The sequence below is a fragment of the Hyperoodon ampullatus genome (assembly GCF_949752795.1).
Source record: "Hyperoodon ampullatus genome assembly, chromosome: 18".
NCBI lineage: Eukaryota > Metazoa > Chordata > Mammalia > Artiodactyla > Ziphiidae > Hyperoodon > Hyperoodon ampullatus.
In genome coordinates this window covers 11,808,645-11,821,835 of record NC_136931.1, presented here as the reverse complement: position 1 = coordinate 11,821,835, position 13,191 = coordinate 11,808,645, and the positions used below count along the sequence as shown (strand labels likewise).

General features: G+C 37.6%; 1 protein-coding gene across 7 annotated transcripts in view; it reads left to right on the top strand.

The window, feature by feature from the left end:
• CNTNAP4 (contactin associated protein family member 4) overlaps positions 1-13,191 on the top strand; it is a gene marked incomplete at both ends in the record, with an annotated part of 267,275 nt that overhangs the window by 170,183 nt on the left and 83,901 nt on the right. For 6 of the 7 annotated variants that reach the window (XM_079723325.1, XM_079723327.1, XM_079723329.1 and 3 more), the window contains 2 exons: positions 3,463-3,612; positions 9,513-9,684. In XM_079723325.1, the coding sequence (XP_079579451.1) occupies positions 3,463-3,612; positions 9,513-9,684 (322 nt within the window). The remainder of the gene's footprint in view (positions 1-3,462; positions 3,613-9,512; positions 9,685-13,191) is intronic. The other variant, XM_079723328.1, reaches the window with a different exon arrangement.

Sequence of the window (13,191 nt, the reverse complement as noted above, 5' to 3'; positions counted from 1 at the left end):
TTATGCTCAATGGGAGAACACCAAGGCCTAGCTCTGGATGCCCACCAGCATCTCACACCACCAAGGCCTCCCTGAGAGTACCAGGCCACTAGCCCCTAGCTCTTTTCTCTTTCTCAATGTTAATTGTTTAACATGAGCAAAACCATAAGGGGACCTACCTGTCGTGCAGGCTGAGAAGAGTGTGGGTTTTGGAATCAGCTCACCAGCTGGATACTTCCTTGGGTGATTTGTTTTTCCTCTTGACCTTTATTTTCTCTATATTTAAAATGAGAATAACAATAGTAATGTTGAAAATTAAATGACATGATGCGTATAAAGCACGCAGTACCTGTTATGAGTAATAGTCACTAAAACTGTTATTATTTTATTATTATTGTACCAACAACATATCCCTTCCCCTACATTCGAAAGTTGTGAGTGGTGGGAGTCGTGTACTAGAATTAGCATTTAGTTACCTTATACCATGAATCAGAAAAAATACAAATTCTGCAATTCCTCCTTTTCTTCCCCTCTTTCACCATGATGTGGCCTTGGAAAGGGGCTCACTTCTCATCAGACATTAAAGTGGAAGGAGCTGTAGATTTAAAAGAAAAATAGAATCCAATTTAAAAATTATCCTTTTTATTATGTAGAGTTAGGTGAAATGAATTAAATGGGTCTTTCATTATTTAATTTGAGCAATAAATCCCATTGACAGGTAATAAAAAAGTCTCCTCTTCATAAGCAAGCGATGTCTGTTACAAATGAGGCTCAAGAATACCTTTCTGAAGTTTCCCCCACAAACACAGCACAACTTCGTAACCCACAAGCTGGGCAAGTGAGTGCGATTAACTGTGTCACATCACAGAATGGCTGTCCTGACAGACTTGTGTTCTTAATCTAAATTAGCTTCTGTATTGACAGAAGGTGTCCGCAAGCCTTTGACTTTATCCTGCTGCAGCTACCCAGCAGCTACCTGGAGCACTGCTACTCAGAGTGTGCTCCTTGGAATACACTGGTTCACTGAAATACTTATTACCAAGATAAGTACAAAAATTGAGAGTAAGCTCCTAGAAACCGTTATAGCAAGAAGGTATTGCCACACCTTCTAAGCATATGGTCAGTGGGCTTGTATTTTATATATCTTCTTTCTTTAATGTTTCAGTCATTCATTTTTATTGAATTTTATAAAAGTATCAATCTGCAGTAGATCAGAAAAGAAAATGTCCATAACCGCAGGTAGTTTGACGAGCACCGTCCCAGGCCAATGGAACGCCTAAGATGAGATAAAAGAAGCAGAACCTTGTATCCAGGCACATCCGAGCTTTGAGGAAGAGATGGTGGGAGACGCAGGGTGGGGTGAGGAGGGTGGGAAGTGTTCGTCCGTGTGACGCAAAACTCAGTACAAGGATTTTCACTCTAAATGTATCCTCTTAAAGGAAGCACAGGATGACAAATTTGGGACGTTTGATTTATTTTAGTCCAGTCTCATATCCTCAGGGATTATATAACTCTATTCAACCGTCTATTTCAGAGTGCACTCTTAGAAAATGTGTCTAAAAGTGTCTAGCCTACATTCTTCATTTTTCAGTTTTTAGGCCTTTCTCATTATCTTTCACAAACCAAATCAGAATTGGGTCTTTGGAAATCTTTTTTGCTTCATGGGTATAATTTAAAAATAAGCTTTGGTGCCCAGGATGGAATTTGTGTTATACTAAATGAGTACAGGGCAAAGAGCTTCAACATCTATTGGAGCTTCCATGCATTTTCTGTCTGAAAGCTTGTGGTCAAAAATAGCTGGAGAAATAAAGAAATTGCACATAATATCAGGAAAGAGGCCCATGACTTTTAGATTTAATAGAGTACTTATATTTTTGCTCAGTAATTTGATCTGCAAAAATCATACAGAGTTGACTATTCAGTGGATGTAAACCTTACTGGTTTACCTACAATAGAGAGACTTAGATTCCACCTGTCTGCTGAGTATTCAAAACAGAACCTTTGTAGACTTAATTCCCTTTAAGAGGGAAAGGCTCCACCATCTCCTGGATTCATGACACTGGGAATGCCTTAGGAGGGACTAGTGACTGTTTCTATAGGTGATAAGAAAACCTTGATTTTTGATTATAGCAATTTTTTATTATATATGTAAACTTGGAAAATACAGAAAAATTATAAAGAGAAGTAAAAACAACCACAGTTTTCTTTTATGCAAAAATTACTGTTTATATGTAGAGGTATTTCCTTTCAGCCCTTTCCCATATTTATATAAAATTAGGAATATAATTAGAATTGTATGTATAGAGTCGATTCGCAATACTTGCAATAGTTATGTTCTCTGAAGTTGCCATGAACATGGAATTAGCAAATACTAAACCATTGTTTCCAGGGGAAATACAGGGTTAGGTTCCTGTGAGCCTGTGGTGGCAACATTTTTGTCTACCTATCAACACAACCTTGTATGTATGATTGTGTTTGAAGACACGTTATTTAGTATTTATTATTGATTCACCAACATTGAATTCGTGACCAACAGCACTATAACTCATGCCTGAATGAAGTTTATCTATCACATGTATTTTCTCCATAAGGCAAATCATAGCATTCTTGCACTTAAGAACACTAGACAGCCCTTCATCACTGTGCCAGGGGGCCTTTTAAACAGCAAAATCGCCAACAGAAAACACAAAAATGTGAAGACAGGTTTACATGTGAGAGCTGAAATAAGAAATTTTGCCTTACTTGACCTCAGCTAGAAGCATGCATGTCAGTCAACTCAAATTTTTCTCTGCTCTGTGCATTTCTATGCCTGACCCCAAAAGTGCCCTGAGTATTGATTTGGAAGCTACCAATAAATTATGGCAACTGGTTGAACTTACAAATACGAAATCTGAAAGTTATTATGATCAGCTGTGTAAATATGGTTTTACACGCTGCTTTATTTTTTAACTTTGCATTATACCAGTATGCTTTCAGCGTGCATTATAATCTCTTCAAATATTTTTGTAATGATTGACTTCATATACTTTGTTTAATATTCTAGTCTCACAAAAAATGACTACACCAAAGTGTAAAAGAGCAGATAAATCCTCTATTGGGTATAACCTAGAATTTTGGAAAATATCTGTGCTCTTCCCAAACCCCTCCTTTTAAAAGATAAATTACATGGTGGAAGCTGAAAATTAGTCCATGCCAAATAAGATTTGAACCATTGAAAGGTTTTAACCATTCAGGATTGTCCAAAGTTGAGTTAGAATTTTGTTCTCTCTATTGAGGCCCCAAGAAAGAAAGATAATCATGCACTGTTTCCACGTAGAGGGTGCTGATTGCCCACTGACCTCCCTTTCTCTCTCCCTTCTTCTTTTATTAATAGTTATGAGTGCTGCCCTTGTTTGAGTAATGTGTACATTGCTATTTCTAACCAACTGCTTACAGTGTTCACTGTTAAGAGGTATCTCTTTTAACTGATTTTACCTCCCCCAGGTGTTGGATTAAATGATGGGCAGTGGCATTCCATCTCTTTGTCTGCCAAAAGGAGTTACCTGAGCGTGGTGGTGGATGGCCAAGTGGCTTCTGCATCTCCTTCCCTGGGGCCTGAGCAGATTTATTCAGGGGGCACCTATTATTTTGGAGGTAAGAGAAACGGTTGCCCCATATGGGCAATTGAACCATGTTCGCAGTTACTTCCCCTGTGTCTTAATGTCATCGTGTTTTAACCAGTGTCAATATTATGGAATAATTTCTCACTTTCTTTGAACATGGAAATGTTGAGTAGATCATGATGATTAATTATGACCTAAAATACATTTCTTTGAGGTGGACTGACTTATGTTTATAATTTCTATAATTAGATTGCTTGCAAGTAGACCATGCTCTTCAGTTCTTACTTTCAAATTTTGCCATATTTTCCTAATGTTGAATGGCTTTACATGTATGCCTTTTTCAGATTTTATGGGCTCATTTCATTGCACTGTTTTCCTGATCATGCCTCTTAGCTTTTCTAGAGCATTCTTATTGCTTTTCTGCTGCTCAGTGCAGGTCAATGTTATGCCAGTGGACAAATAATCTAACTTAATTAGCCCCAGAAGCCTCTTCTCACTGCTAAGTAATAATGCACTGATATAGTTGATAAAATGAAGGCATTAGCCTTCAGCACCAGGCCATCTCTCTTAAGGAACAAAAACAAATGTAGTGTTTACTTGTCCAGTGGATGTTTGATTGAACTAAAATCTTCAAAAAGCAAACCTTGGAAGTGGAAATGAATCTTTAGCACTGGAAAATTAAAATAAGACAATACTTGACATTAATTAGAAAGACAAAGTTGTAAAACTGTTAGTAGTAAGACTTATTTTTAATCATGACTTGAGGTGTTTCTTCTTGTTATTTTGAAATGTAATCATGACTTCTGTCTAGAATCACTTTTGAATTTGGTTGAAAGCCCAGTCTTCATCATTCATCAATAAAATACAAATTCCTTTCTAAGAATTGACAGTAAGTATACAGACCGTGAATCATTCATCTTATATTAAGAGTGAACAAACAAACCGAAAAAACCCTACATAATCCATTACTGTGAAAGGCAGCATAATGCCAACAGTCTTAAAAGATATAATTGCTTCCTTTAGGGTGATGTGTTCATTTATAAACCAAGTGGTTTATAAAACCTAATGGAATATATGATTGATTTTATAGCAGTCCATAGGAACATGTTCCTTTAATACATGGTAAGATATACAAACAGTCCCTGACTTAGGATTTTTCAACTTTATGATGGTGCGAAGAAATACACATTCAATAGAAACCATACTTTGAATTTTGACCTTTTCCCAGGCTAGTGACATGTGGAATAATACTCTCTCAGGATGCTGGGCAGTGGCAGCGAGCCACAGCTCCCAGTCACCCACGCAATCCCAAGGGTAAACAACAGATACACTTAAACCATTCTGTTCCCACACAACCAATCTGTTTTCACTTTCAGTACAGTATTCAATAAATTACGTGAGTATTCAACACTTTATTATAAAGTAGGGTTTGTGTTAGGTGATTTTGCCCAACTGTTGGCTAATGTAAGTGTCCTGAGCATGTTTAAGGTAGGCTGGGCTAAGCTATGATGTTTGGCAGGTTGGATATATTAAACACATTTTTGACTTAGGATATTTTCAACTTACAATGGGTTTATCAAGATGTAACCACATTGTAAGTCAAGGAAGATCTGTGTAGAACAACTTAATTAAGAGCTTTCACTTCAAAGGAAAAGATTTAGAAACACCAAAAGAGGTAAGAAAAAACCCATTTTGTTAAATGATGCAAAAAAGAGATGATAAAAATAACAGACTGCATAAAAGTGTAAGTAATGAAAATAGACTCATCATTCTTAAATTATTTTACACCCTTCATGTTCAGATTTAATGATGCCTACCTATTTTTTGTACAAAATTTTGATTGATTTTTATTCATACTATAATATCTTGTAATGAGATATATCACATGTGCACTCTGTAATTTTGCTTGTTTTTATTATGATACATATGATATACACCATTTTAATTAAATGAACTTAATAATTTTTGAATAGTTTTAGATTTACCAGAGGATTGCAAAGATAAACTGGGAGTTGCCAAATAGCCCACACCCAGTTAGTTTGTATTGTTCACATCTTACATCATATATACAATTTAAAGAATACTAATTATTATTTTTAAAATACACATCTACACATGCATTTTCCAGCTTAAGAAAGATAACATTACCAACATCCATTTGTCACTCCATGATCATACCTCTTCATCTCCCCAGGTAACCATCATCTTGAATTCGGGTTTTATGCCTCCTGTCATGTTCTTTATGATTTGACATCTATGAAGGTATTCCTGAGTCCCTAAACAATATACTGTGAAAGCTTCCATAATAAAATTCCAACTTCAGGGCTTTTATTTAAATAACCAATCTTAAGTTTACTTAGGCAAGTAAGTAAAGTTAGTTTACTAAGTAAACTAAGTTTACTTAGTTTATTCAATCATCTTCTCCAATTGGTAACCTTAAGTACCAGAGTATGTTTGATCTTGTCATGAGATTCTATTAATCACTAAGTATATACCCTGCAAGCCCCAGGGCACCCTGACATTTCCAGGGCTTCAAACAAGGGCCCAGAGGAAAGCAGGAGGCCTCCTGCTGCCACATTTCTCCCTCCTCCTCCCAGCCTTGCGCCTCCAGGACCTGGTAGAGGAGGTCCATCCTTCTGGAAGCCCAAGTAGGGCTTCTGGGGTGGGAATTCTGGGATGGGCTAGAGGGGAGCAGTTTCCAAGTGGGCACATCACCTTCCCCTGTGAGACCCCCTGGTGCCATGGGCAGAATCATGGCTGGAGGAGGGTTAGAATAGGGTCCCCTGAAGGGCAGGACTGGCTCAGGGGCTCATTGTCTGAGTGGTACCGGCAATGGGGTGACCAATGATGCCAAAATCTTGGCTCTCCGTGCACCAATGCCGAAAAGAAATACGGAAGCAGAGTTTTGGAGGAACAAGAAAAAGTAGCTTTATTCTTTGCCAGGCAAAGAGAGGACACAGCAGGCGCCCCCCACCCCGCCCCCACCCCCGGGAATAGGGAGAGGTTTTATAGCTTAATGAAGGTCTTGCTTTTTTTTTTTTTTTCTTTTGCAAAATTTCAAAACAGCCACAGCTGGCATCAGGCAACTTGGTAACTGGGGTTGGTCTTTTCTGAAGTTATTGGCCGGTGACCTTCTTTCTGAAACAAAGAATGCTACAAGGGAGTGTAAGGGGAGAAGAAAGCCAGGTGCAGAGTGTAATTCATATGGAGTCAGAGAGTACTCAGCTTTGTGAAGAAGTCCAGCTGCAAGTGTTGCTTAGTAGTAACAGCTAAAGAATAACCGAGACTGCTTAACTCTTTCAGGCCTGTTGATGTTGTTTCCCAGCCTGTTCATTGTTTCCTTATTTTCCTTCTCTTCTTTTATTTAAGAGAAGTCTCATTTCTATTTTTGCTGCACCACCAACTCTCCCGTTTTAGCGCTGAAAGCCTGGAGTCCTGGAAACAGCCTCCCTGCTTCCCACCCCCAGAGCAAACTTGGCGGTTGGTCATCCTAGAAAACCTTCTCCGCTGTGTGGATGAGAGTCCCCTTTATTCCTAGGATCTGTTTTATCTAGATGGAGGGCTTTTTTTAGGTAGTTAATTTTTCAGCCAGTTTGTCTTCAAGTAAATAAACATCCTACGTTCTGAGACACTTCCCATCCATTCCCCTGTGGTCCTCTCTAAATTCCACTGCCGGGTTTCCAGTTATCTTATCAGCAATCAGTCTAACCTATAAGCTAGCTACAGTGCCTCCATGCAAAGGGGCAGTCTGTCCCACCAGCCTGGGTTGTATTTGTTTTCTGTGTCAGTCTTGAGTGTGACTGTTGAGAGAGTGGGCTGCCCGGAACTCACAGCGTTCTGCATATACTGCCACACGCCACTCTCTGCCCATCATCGTTTACGTTTTCTCCCTCCTCAAATGTATGCCTTTCAAAAAATTACTGAGGTCAGCTTTTATTAGTTATAAACTATAAAATTTAAATCTGGGTTCTCCAGATTGAGGATGGAGGGAAGTCTAACTTCTGTGTATTCCCCTGTGCAATCTTGGTGTGACTGAATAACACACCGTGTAGCACAAGCTAGAGATACTAGACTGTGTGCAGAATCCTCACACTCCCGCTTGTATAAATCAGACATTATCCATCCAGTGAACTGGCTACGCCACCCTGAAGTCAAACCCGACATCTTACTTCTGGTACATGCAGTGATCATTTATCTGTCGTCTCAGAGGTGCTTAGCATGCTGCCTGCCTCTAGGAATGGATCCGTCCATTAATTCAGCATGAAGTGTTCCCTAGAAATCTTCATATTTTAGAACTTTCATCTCAAACCAGTTCAGTGCTGCATTTCTCTCTGCTGTTGCATTATATTAACCTGTGGATGTCTGTTATCATAGGCTAACGAGACTAACCTGGGTTGAACCCTGCTTTGTTCTTTAGAATCTCTTGCTTATTAAACATTGTAGCCAGGAATGTGAAGGGCCTCATAATATGACCGCTGTGCTCTCTGTAAAGTTCCATGACCTCTCCTTGTGACTGTGAGTTTGCTTAGTTTTGTTCCCTATAGAGGCATACTGCACAATTTATTTTGTTCTGAAATAGTTTGAAATGTGTCAGGAAACACCACCTGGAGAAAAGGAGATTAGCAGTGCTGTTTATATTCCTGGCATATTGTAGTTGCCCCCAAATATTATTGAACTGTTATCCTCTCGGTTTTTATTTTAACATTCTTAATTGGTTAATAAGTCATCTAGAAAATACTTTTCCAGGTTATGGTAACTGTATCCTATACCACAGAAGAATTTTAAGCACTGAAAGTGTGTGTAGAACCATGTACAATTAACTGATACTCAAAAAACTTTCATCCCCTTTTCTTGATATATTAAATTTAAAAGTTCAGTCTCCATTGCTTAAAATATAATATTTCAATGTGCCTGATAACAGTTTTAAGTATGAATCCTGGCCTTTCCTTGCTGGGTAAAAGTATTTTGTTAGGAAAACAAAGCATTAAGGAGAAACATCCTCAGTCAAAATATTTAATTATAGTGGAAATTCCCAGGTAGAAAACTAGCATGGATTGTACAGGAGTTAGGAAATTGCTGATTCATTTCTTATTCTTTGAAATTGTATTAGTGGTTGACAACCATAACGGCAAAGAAAGATTAATGAAAAATACATACTCCATAAAATTGTTTATTTCACTGGGATAGAGAAACACTGAGAACATCATTAAACCCCAGACAAAAATGGTTAATATTATAGTTCTTTATTATTTAAATAATTAGAAACAGGTCTTAGATAAATGTTGGGGAAAAAATCAATATAAATGGAACACTCCTTTACGAGGCAGAGAATAAATAAAGTCAAACAATGAAATGTTTTTGACATTAAGCCATTATGATTTATTAAAATGCATGTATATGTGGCTCTTATATGCATATGAAAAGTATTTAATTACATAAATAGTTGTAATTTTATTCCAAGTGTCGTAATTCCTTTTCCGAGTAGCCTTAAACACAAAGGTATCTCCTCATTATTGATTTATCTTTTCTTATCTACAGTGCATGTTTTCTTCCTTTATGCTCTTCTTTTTGCCTCCCAGAAGACTAAGTTCCTGTGTTTGAGTTATATATAATTTAATACTGCTGGCTGGCATGTTCAGGATACTGGAGCCGATCTGTATATTTCTAAAGTTGGGATCAAGTTAGTATCCTTGCACATAATTATTATAACAGTAGTAATTTCCTATGAATCCTATGGTAATAAAGAGAAGTACGTTTGTATGAATTGCTATTTGTAATTTAGATCAAATGAATGATGACTGCAATAGGCTTTCCCCTCCATTTCAATTTAATAATCAAATGCCTATTTAAAAAATTTTTTTAGTGAAGATACTGAGTCCTGCTTCATTATGATGTATCCTGATCAACTTTGTATTGTTTTGTTTTTATCAGGTTGTCCTGACAACAGCTTTGGATCCAAATGTAAAAGTCCACTTGGTGGGTTTCAGGGATGTATGAGACTCATTTCTATCAGTCACAAGATGGTAGATCTGATTTCAGTTCAGCAGGAGTCCCTTGGGAACTTCAGCGACCTTCAGATAGACTCATGTGGAATCACAGACAGGTAAAGGCGATCTCACTTCTTTATTTTGACCTGTCCATTTTCAAACTTTTGGCAGCAGATTGAAATCTGTGTGTAAAACAAACATTTTTCTCTCCTTTTTCTTACCATCATCTGTTCCACGGGAAAGAGATAATATTCACATTAGAAATAAGAAGATATTCTTTTAGTTTTATACTTCATATTTCCAGTGATAAAATTTAGCTAGAAGACACATGACCATGTTATTTATATGTACAAATAGCTACCAATTCACAAAAGGTGATGTTGATGCTGCTATAATTTTAGAGGGGTATAAATGTATCAAAAATATATCATTAAACGCAATAGCTTAGGATACCCTAACAGTAATCTAGACCATCAGGTACCAGTAGATCAGAGACCTATGTGGTCAGTTATCAAACTGGCTTTTGCTTCCGTGACAGCTGAATAATATTTCAGAGGCATAGGAATTTTAACTGGTTGCTGTGGTCCTGATGTGTACCTTTTTTTTTTTTTTTTTTTTTTTTTTTTATTATTAGTTTCTGCTTTATAACAAAGTGAATCAGTCATACATATACATCTGTTCCCACATCCCTTCCCTCATGCATCTCCCTCCCTCCCACCCTCCCCATCCCACCCCTCCAGGCGGTCACAAAGCACCGAGCTGATCTCCCTGTGCTCTGCGGCTGCTTCCCACTATCTATCTACCTTACGTTTGGTAGTGTATATATGTCCATGCCTCTCTTTCCCTTTGTCACAGCTTACCCTTCCCCTTCCCCATATCCTCAAGTCCATTCTCAAGTAGGTCTGTGTCTTTATTCCCGTTTTACCCCTAGGTTCTTCATGACATTTTTTTTTTTTTTTAATTCCATATATATGTGTTAGCATACGGTATTTGTCTTTCTCTTTCTGACTTACTTCACTCTGTATGACAGACTCTAGGTCTATCCACCTCATTACAAATAGCTCAGTTTCGTTTCTTTTTATGGCTGAGTAATATTCCATTATATATATGTGCCACATCTTCTTTATCCATTCATCCGATGATGGACACTTAGGTTGTTTCCAGCTCCGGGCTATTGTGAATAGAGCTGCAATGAACATTTTGGTACATGTCTCTTTTTGAATTATGGTTTTCTCAGGGTATATGCCTAGTAGTGGGATTGCTGGGTCATATGGTAGTTCTATTTTTAGTTTTTTAAGGAACCTCCATACTGTTCTCCATAGTGGCTGTACCAATTCACATTCCCACCAGCAGTGCAAGAGTGTTCCCTTTTCTCCACACCCTCTCCAGCATTTATTGTTTCTAGATTTCTTGATGATGGCCATTCTGACTGGTGTGAGATGATATCTCATTGTAGTTTTGATTTGCATTTCTCTAATGATTAATGATGTTGAGCATTCTTTCATGTGTTTGTTGGCAGTCTGTATATCTTCTTTGGAGAAATGCCTATTTAAGTCTTCTGCCCATTTTTGGATTGGGTTGTGTGTTTTTTTGCTATTGAGCTGCATGAGCTGTTTATAAATTTTGGAGATTAATCCTTTGTCAGTTGCTTCATTTGCAAATATTTTCTCCCATTCTGAGGGTTGTCTTTTGGTCTTGTTTATGGTTTCATTTGCTGTGCAAAAGCTTTGAAGTTTCATTAGGTCCCATTTGTTTATCTTTGTTTTTATTTCCATTTCTCTAGGAGGTGGGTCCAAAAGGATCTTGCTGTGATTTATGTCATAGAGTGTTCTACCTATGTTTTCCTCTAAGAGTTTGATAGTTTCTGGCCTTACATTTAGGTCTTTAATCCATTTTGAGCTTATTTTTGTGTATGGTGTTAGGGAATGATCTAATCTCATACTTTTACATGTCCCTGTCCAGTTTTCCCAGCACCACTTATTGAAGAGGCTGTCCTTTCTCCACTGTACATTCCTGCCTCCTTTATCAAAGATAAGTTGGCCATACGTGCGTGGGTTTATCTCTGGGCTTTCTATCCTGATCCACTGATCTATCTTTCTGTTTTTATGCCAGTACCACACTGTCTTAATTACTGTAGCTTTGTAGTATAGTCTGAAGTCAGGCAGCCTGATTCCTCCAGCTCCGTTTTTCGTTCTCAAAATTGCTTTGGCTATTCGGGGTCTTTTGTTTTTCCAAACAAATTTTGAAATTTTTTGTTCTACTTCTGTGAAAAATGCCAGTGGTAGTTTGATAGGGATTGCATTGAATCTGTAGATTGCTTTGGGTAGTAGAGTCATTTTCACAATATTGATTCTTCCAATCCAGGAGCATGGTATATCTCTCCATCTATTTGTATCCGCTTTAATTTCTTTCATCAGTGTCTTATAATTTTCTGCATACAGGTCTTTTGTCTCCTTAGGTAGGTTTATTCCTAGATATTTTATTCTTTTTGTTGCAATGGTAAATGGGAGTGTTTTCTTGATTTCATTTTCAGATTTTTCATCATTAGTGTACAGGAATGCCAGAGATTTCTGTGCATTAATTTTGTATCCTGCTACTTTACCAAATTCATTGATTAGCTCTAGTAGTTTTTCGGTAGCATCTTTAGGATTCTCTATGTATAGTATCATGTCATCTGCAAACAGTGACAGCTTTACTTCTTCTTTCCCAATTTGGATTCCTTTTATTTCCTTTTCTTCTCTGATTGCTGTGGCTAAAACTTCCAAAACTATGTTGAATAAGAGTGGTGAGAGTGGGCAGCCTTGTCTTGTTCCTGATCTTAGTGGAAATGGTTTCAGTTTTTCACCATTGAGGACAATGTTGGCTGTGGGTTTGTCATATATGGCCTTTATTATGTTGAGGAAAGTTCCCTCTATGCCTACTTTCTGCAGGGTTTTTATCATAAATGGGTGTTGAATTTTGTCGAAAGCTTTCTCTGCATCTATTGAGATGATCATATGGTTTTTCTCCTTCAACTTGTTAATATGGTGTATCACATTGATTGATTTGCGTATATTGAAGAATCCTTGCATTCCTGGAATAAACCCCACTTGATCATGGTGTATGATCCTTTTAATGTGCTGTTGGATTCTGTTTGCTAGTATTTTGTTGAGGATTTTTGCATCTATGTTCATCAGTGATATTGGCCTGTAGTTTTCTTTCTTTGTGACATCCTTGCCTGGTTTTGGTATCAAGGTGATGGTGGCCTCGTAGAATGAGTTTGGGAGTGTTCCTTCCTCTGATATTGTTTGGAAGAGTTTGAGAAGGATGGGTGTTAGCTCTTCTCTAAATGTTTGATAGAATTCGCCTGTGAAGCCATGGTCCTGGGCTTTTGTTTGATGGAAGATTTTTAATCACAGTTTCAATTTCAGTGCTTGTGATTGGTCTATTCATATTTTCTATTTCTTCCTGAGTCAGTCTTGGTAGGTTGTGCATTTCTAAGAATTTGTCCATTTCTTCCAGGTTGTCCATTTTATTGCCATAGAGTTGCTTATAGTAATCTCTCATGATCTTTTGTATTTCTGCAGTGTCAGTTGTTACTTCTCCTTTTTCATTTCTAATTCTACTGATTTGAGTCTTCTCCC